This window comes from Synchiropus splendidus, chromosome 10 (genome assembly GCF_027744825.2).
Source record: "Synchiropus splendidus isolate RoL2022-P1 chromosome 10, RoL_Sspl_1.0, whole genome shotgun sequence".
Taxonomy (NCBI): Eukaryota; Metazoa; Chordata; class Actinopteri; order Syngnathiformes; family Callionymidae; genus Synchiropus; species Synchiropus splendidus.
In genome coordinates, this window is record NC_071343.1 from 16,172,644 (window position 1) to 16,180,053 (window position 7,410).

General features: G+C 46.2%; 1 protein-coding gene across 1 annotated transcript; it reads left to right on the top strand.

The window, feature by feature from the left end:
* The first annotated feature begins 614 nt into the window (after positions 1-614).
* On the top strand, positions 615-6,032 carry LOC128766287 (NLR family CARD domain-containing protein 3-like). The gene is made up of 6 exons (XM_053877808.1): positions 615-810; positions 938-2,732; positions 3,773-3,946; positions 4,226-4,399; positions 4,948-4,991; positions 5,506-6,032. The coding sequence occupies exons 1-6, from the start codon at positions 615-617 to the stop codon at positions 6,030-6,032; spliced, it is 2,910 nt and encodes a 969-aa protein (XP_053733783.1).
* The last annotated feature ends 1,378 nt before the right edge of the window (positions 6,033-7,410 follow it).

Genomic DNA, 7,410 nt, shown 5'->3' on the forward strand with positions numbered 1-7,410 from the left:
TCACCAAAGGCTTTACTAGTTGTATAGCTGATTGTATACTTTTAATTTTGAAGTATTTCAGGACATTTAAGGCAGATTCAAGGTGGTGGTTTTTGGTTCATCTGCCATGCTTGTCGACCTTTGCCACACATGCACACAATCATTGTTAGGGTCTTGGACACTAAGCGTTTTTACTGCCTCACTTCATATGTTCTTCACAGAGAGAATGGGCAGGTCTCAGATGTTCTCAGTCTCCAGCATGGCCAGCAACACCAGACAGATCTGGACAACACACTTCAGGTATGGTCAAGTGCTAATTGATTCAGGTGGAAACTCACCAAACAGTTGCAGCTGCAACTTAATGGAGGTTTTCAGTCCGAGCCTACATCTTCTTTTATTCTGATCAGCAGAAAACACGTTTGCTCCCTTGCAGGAACTGAGTCTGAGACCTATTTTGTGAACAGATGGACCACACAGTTTCAATAAGTCCAGGTTGGACTTGGACTAAACGTTACCTTCCTTCAGGATATTTGATACCGAAATGCTAGGAACCTCTGTAGATCTGTAGAATTTCACTGTCACATGATCTGGTCATATTTTTTATGTTTCAGCTGCTTGAGGAGACTGTCATGACCATGGTGAAGAAGGAAGTGAGGAGAGTCCAAAGGTTTCTCAGTCCAGGTTACCAGAAACACCTGGATGATGAAGACTGGGAGGAGTTGAAGTGTGAAGAGGAGAAGATGAGGAGCAGCAGAGAAGCTTTCCTAGAGATCTTCATGGACATTCTAAGGAACATGAATAAAAAGGAACTTGCAGATCGTCTATTGAACAGTAAGGATTTTGCATCTGAATGTGAGGCTTTCAACCTGAAAAATAGTTGATGAGAAGAATGACCTCAAGATTGATCTGCTTTGTCTTCTAGAATTTTCTGATTAAATTGATGTTTCTCAACATTCAGGAAGTCATACCGCTGAGAACATAAGACGACTGAAGACGAGCCTGCAGAAGAAGTTCCACAGTGTGTTTGAGGGCGTGGCTAAAGCAGGAAACTCCGCCCCTCTGAATCAGATCTACACAGAGCTCTACATCACTGAGGGGGGCACAGACCAGGTCAACCAGGAGCACGAGGTCCGACAGATCGAAGCAGCAACCAGGAACCAGACCAGAGCAGAAACTACCATCAGAGAAGAAGACCTCTTTAAAGCCTCACCTGAGAGAGAGGGACCAATCAGGAGCCTGCTGACGAAGGGTGTGGCTGGCATTGGGAAGACCCTCCTGACACAGAAGCTGACTCTGGACTGGGCTGAAGACAAAGCCCACCAGAACTTCCACCTCATGTTTCCTTTCACCTTCAGAGAGCTGAACCTGCTGAAAGAGAAGAAGTTGAGTTTGGTGGAACTTGTTCATCGCTTCTTTCCTGAAACCAAAGAATCAGGACTCAGCAGCTTTGAAGGAGTCCAGGTTCTGTTCATCTTGGACGGTCTGGACGAGTGTCGACTCCCTCTGGACTTCAACAGTCGGGTCCTGACAGAAGCTACAGAGTCCACCTCAGTAGAAGTTCTGCTGACCAACCTCATCAGAGGGAAGCTGCTTCCCTCAGCTCACCTCTGGATAACCACACGACCTGCAGCAGCCAATCAGATCCCTCCTGAGTGTGTGGACATGATGACAGAGATCAGAGGGTTCGCTGACCTCCAGAAGGAGGAGTACTTCAGGAGGAGGTTCAGAGATGAGGAGCAGACCACCATCATCTCTCACATCAAGAGCTCACGAAGCCTCTACATCATGTGTCACATCCCCATCTTCTGCTGGATCACTGCCACAGTTCTGGAGGACATGTTGAAGAGCAGAGAGACCAGAGAGCTGCCCAAGACCCTGACTGAGATGTACATCCACTTCCTGGTGGTTCAGGCCAAAGTCAAGAAGATCAAGTACCATGGAGGAGCTGGGACAGACACAGTTTGGGATCCTGAGAGCAGGAAGATGATTAAGTCTCTGGGAAAACTGGCTTTTGAGCAGCTGCAGAGAGGAAACTTGATCTTCTATGAATCAGACCTCACAGAGTGTGGCATCGACATCACAGCTGCTGCAGTTTACTCAGGAGTCTTCACACAGATCTTCAGAGAGGAGAGAGGACTGTACCAGGACAAGGTCTTCTGCTTCATCCACCTGAGTCTTCAGGAGTTTCTGGCTGCTCTTCATGTCCACCTGAAGTTCTTTAACTCTGGAGTCAATCTGCTTGATTCACAACAAACATCTGTACTGACAAGACTCTTTAGAAACAAACTTCATCTGGGACAGTTCTACCAGAGAGCAATAAATGGAGCTGTAGAAAGTCAAAATGGACATCTGGACTTGTTCCTGCGCTTCCTTCTGGGCCTTTCTCTGCAGAGCAGCCAGAGTCTCCTTCCAGGTTTGTTGACACAGACAGGAAGTAGCTCCTGGACCCGTCAGCACACAGCAGAGCTCATCAAGAAGAAGATCAGTGAGAAAGTGTCTCCAGAGAGAATCATCAATCTGTTCCACTGTCTGAGTGAAGTGAAGGACACTTCTCTAGTGGAGCAGGTCCAACAGCAGCTGAGATCAGGACGTATCTCCACAGATCAACTGTCTCCTGCTCAGTGGTCCACCCTGGCCTTCATCTTACTGTCCTCAGAGGAAGATCTGGAGGTGTTTGACTTGGAGAAATACTCTGCTTCAGAGGAGGCTCTTGAGAGGCTGCTGCCTGTGGTCCAAGCTTCAAAGGAAGTTCTGTGAGTGGATCAAACACTGGCATCTGAACCATCTCTAATGATCTGCTGTTGTGAACTAAACTTTTTATTTCCTTGTTCCCTTTTTCAGTCTGAGAAGGTGTCAACTGGCAGAGAGAAGCTGTTTACATCTGTCCTCAGTCCTCAGCTCTCCGTCCTCTCGTCTGACACAACTGGACCTGAGCTACAGCAAGCTGGAGGATTTGGCAGTGGAGCTGCTGTCTGCTGGACTGAAGAGTCCACACTGTCACCTGGAGACTCTCAGGTCAGAACACATCATTTCTATAATTTCAGAGCTGAAATGTAAAACAGATTGGTGCAGATTGCAGCCTCACCGTTCACCAATTCACTTTTACTGTAACACTGACTACCAATATCATTCACTTGTACTACCAAACTCTCTCACCTACAACCAAACTACTACTATGAGCTCATGCATATGTGTGTAAGAGATCTTGCGGCAAACACGGGTGCTAAAGGCTTACTATGAAAATTCAGTGCTGTGAAGCACATGTGCTAGTAGAAAGCCCAGCATGATTCAGTATCATTTCAATAGTTTCCTTGAATATCTGCTCTTCTCAGGGAACTTTTACTTCAGAGAGAAAAACAACAACAGATCATGCTCCCAATGTATTTGTTCCTCCGTCATGTTTTGCAACATACATATTAAAGTTCATCCTGATCCATAGAAATTTGTCCATATATTCAAAGAGCAATATGTTTGAGAGCTCAGTTTGATTCGTGAGGGGTCAACAGTTTCTCAAGATGGTGGTCGGTTAGGACACAAAGGAGGATGTGAAGATGTGAGGTCCTTTTCAATAGGGGGGTTATTGACCCTTGGATTCATCTTTCAGTTCCTCTTCAGTGACTGTGAATCCCGAGCATCAACCCCAACACACTTTAACCAAAAACACTCAGACTGACACAACACCACACTCTGAACTTGGATGCAACTTCAACTTTGCAACTGATGCAGAAACTTCACTGTCTTTGTCTTCAATCGCAGTCGTCTTCTTTGTTGATGTCACTTGTCTTTATTGCAGGCTGAGCTGTTGTGATCTGACACAGAGAAGTTGTTCATCTCTGGCCTCAGTCCTAAGCTCTCCATTCTGTCAGCTGACTCACCTGGACATGAGCATTAATGACCTGGAGGATCCAGGAGTGGAGCTGCTGTCTGCTGGACTGAAGAGTCCACACTGTCACCTGGAGACTCTCAGGTCAGAACACATCATTTCCTCTCTTCAATTCAATAGGCAGTCCATCGGGTCTTCTGAGGGAATTAACCTGCATACTGCAGATGGAGTTGTACTTGATTTTTCATGTGTCTGGAGAGGAACCAGACAAGTGTGTTCCCTCTGCCCTCTTGCGTCCTGACGACTGGCTGAGCCAGTGCAGTATGACAGAGCTGAATATGAAATAAGTCCTTAAAGTGATTTAAGTCTGGACAAAATACAACACTGAAGAAGCCACAGTAATGACATTTGCCTCTTTCACAGGCTGAGCTGGTGTGGACTGACAGAGAGAAGTGGTTCCCTTCTGTCCTCAGTCCTCAGCTCTCCGTCCTCTCGTCTGACACAACTGGACCTGAGTATCAACACTCTGTATGATCCAGGAGTGGAGCTGCTGTCTGCTGGACTGAAGAGTCCACACTGTCACCTGGAGACTCTCAGGTCAGAACACATCAAATCCTCAAGCCAATTCTGGTCTCCATTCGGAAGGTTCTTCTGGTTTCATGATTTTGTTTTGTTTCTCCTTCACCACAGTCTGTCAGGGTGTAGGATCTCAGAGAGAGGCTGTTGTTCTCTGGCCTCAGCTCTGACCTCTAACCCCTCCCATCTGAGAGAACTGGACCTGAGCTTCAACCATCCAGGAGGATCCGGGCTGGAGCTGCTGTCTGCTGGACTGAAGAGTCCAGACTGGAGGCTGGAGACTCTCAGGTATGGACAGAGCAGCAGATCCAATAGACCAGGTTCTGAAGAGCTCCAGAACATGTCATCCAGCAGCAGTGAGAGACACTGTGGGTGTGTGATGCTGCTGTGACTCTCCATTTGAAGTGACTACATGAATCTAAACTCTCATGGTTTCATGACATTTAAATCTTTCTGTGCCCAAATTTGTCATCAACACTAACAGCTGTCCACTAAACAGCATGAAATAATAGTCATGAAACAGCTGAAGTCAAATGAATCTACTTGAATCCCCCTGTTTCTTCCTCCAGACTGGAGCATGATGGACAGAGGTCAGCATCTGGGTGGAGGAAGTGTGAGTTTGGATTTTATTTATCCACGAACTGATCAAATATATGCTAGTGACATCACGTGAGTCAGCTACTAGAACTTGTCTCCATCAACACCGTTGTTGACTTGATAGTGAAATGAGTTTTCATCATCATATTTTTTCGGTCTGATGATCACACCTGATGATGGTGAGATAGAGATGAACCAAATGAATCAAATGATTCCAAGTGTGCATCTTCAGGTCCTGCAAATAGAAAAAGTGACTGATCCACTCACATTATTGTGTCACTTTAAATATCACCTATCACTTCATTCTGAATCATGAGTGAATGTGAATCATGAATATCCAAAATTCTGGATGTCATCATGCTGCCTTGACCAGAAACACATGTTCTATTTATGCCTGACAGTCCGATTTTTCTGGGATGCCCTCTGGAGGTCAGCCCAGTCTCAGAGGTGCGCTGACCCCAGGCAGAACATTGACGCGTCACACTTCCCAGTCCAGGTCCACAAACATCACCCAAGCTTTATTTCCGCAGACCTCCGTCCACTCTTTCTGGACCCAGACACAGCTCACCGGCGCCTCCTACTGTCTAAAAATGACAGGATGGTGGAGCTAGTGACGGAGGATCAGGAGTATCTGGACCATCCCGACAGGTTTGAGCGGTGTCCTCAGGTGGTGAGCAGAGACGCTGTGACTGGTGTCTGTTACTGGGAGGTGGAGTGGAGAGGAAACGTTTCCATCGCAGTGACTCTCAGGAGAGACGGAGGGAAAGAAGACGAGTCTGAGTTTGGACAGAACCGTTATTCCTGGAGTCTGAGCTGCTCTGATGATGCTGGATATAAAGTCTGTCACAATAAGACAGAAACTGTCATCCAGAGCTCAGAAGTCTCTCACAGAGTTGCAGTGTCAGTGAACTTGGTTGCTGGAGTTCTGACCTTCAACAGAGTCTCCTCTGATGAACTCATCCACCTCCACACCTTCTTCATCTCCACTGAACCTCTGTACCTGGGCTTTGGACTCACAGAGGCTCCTGGTTCCTCAGTGTGTGTGTGTGAGACTTAAACGACTTAAGAGTGTATTGCCGCAACAAACTCACAACTGCTAAAGCTGTGAGTCAAATATCCTGTGAATCTTGAGACTAACTTTTAGCGTGACAGCAATGCCTGAACATACAAACAACACTTTGACCGTAAGCGTCACTACTGTTAGCTAAACCTCCACATGGCAACAGGCAAGCTAGCTGCTACACCTTTCCCCCCTTCAGTTGGAACAATCATTCAACATGGACATGCTTTTTCTATTTGACTGTTGTCACTTAACTCAATGTCTTTCAAGTAACCGGGTAACTTGGTTTCCCTTTATGACTGTCTTAAAGGAGTTCCTGTTCTCTCTAAAGAAGTCTGATCTGTTTCTGTCGATCTACTTTCAGTAGAGGGCACTGCCCGCTCTTTAAGTACCAGATCTTCCACTGCTTCCCACCATGTCTTGGATCTGGAGGTGGTGACTGTATCGAGCCGTTTGGTTGGTCTGTAGCAACAATTTCAACTGATTGATAAGAATCTGGTCGACATGTCTGCAAACAACTGTGCCATTTCCGAACATCACTCTGTCTGACACTTTACGGTCCTGCGCTGAAGTTGCGAGTCGTGAATCTCTCACTGATCTTAAACCAACGTCCCTTTTTGTTTTTTATCTCTGTCTTCTTTTTTTTTCTCTTGTTTGTCATACACCCTCTTTGTCATATCTGGATGAATTTAATTTTGGATGTGTATCTATTTGGACATGTATCTATTTTCCCCAGAAATGGTCCTGCATAGTCCACATTCTCTGGCCATTCCCATGGTGCCAGTGCCGGAACATTCCTGAACTCTTGACACTTTAAACAATTCTTCACTGTGTTCTCGATATCTTTATCTAACTTGGACACCGCACATAACTTCTTGCCAAAGACACTCCTGGACACCACCACCACACGGCCATTCTTAATGCTTAGTTCTTGCTTTCTGACTAAATAGCGTGGAAATTCATGGCCTGTTTCTTCTTCTAAACCTCCTCTGTGAACCATGTCCCTCCCTCCAGACAGCACTGGGTCTTTATCTGTCCATGTCTTTACCTGCTCCAAAGTCACAAGCGTGATGTCTGAACTTCCCAGCATGAGAACGCGTCCCTCTGCTGTGACGACATCAGGCTTTCAGGCAAACGTAAGCCACTTCATGCATCAGCATTACTGTGGTATTTCTCGTCTTTGTATACTATGGCACACTCATAGGCTTGAAGTGCCCATCTCTGGATTCTGTGGAACTGCTTTCAACCCGTTAAAAAGTGACAACAACAGTTTATGATCTGTCACAAAGGTGAATTTGTCCCCTTAAAGGTACTTGTGGAAGAGAGCAGTGGTCCCCAATCTTTTTATCACTGCGGACCGGTCAATGCTTTGACA

Bases quoted from the DNA above. Each gene is read 5' to 3' on its own strand.
- LOC128766287 (XM_053877808.1), top strand. From the start codon at position 615: ATGGTGAAGAAGGAAGTGAGGAGAGTCCAAAGGTTTCTCAGTCCAGGT. The intron at 2,733-3,772 runs GTGAGTGGATCA...TCTTTATTGCAG, and splicing joins CAAGCTTCAAAGGAAGTTCT to GCTGAGCTGTTGTGATCTGA. The intron at 3,947-4,225 runs GTCAGAACACAT...CCTCTTTCACAG, and splicing joins TGTCACCTGGAGACTCTCAG to GCTGAGCTGGTGTGGACTGA.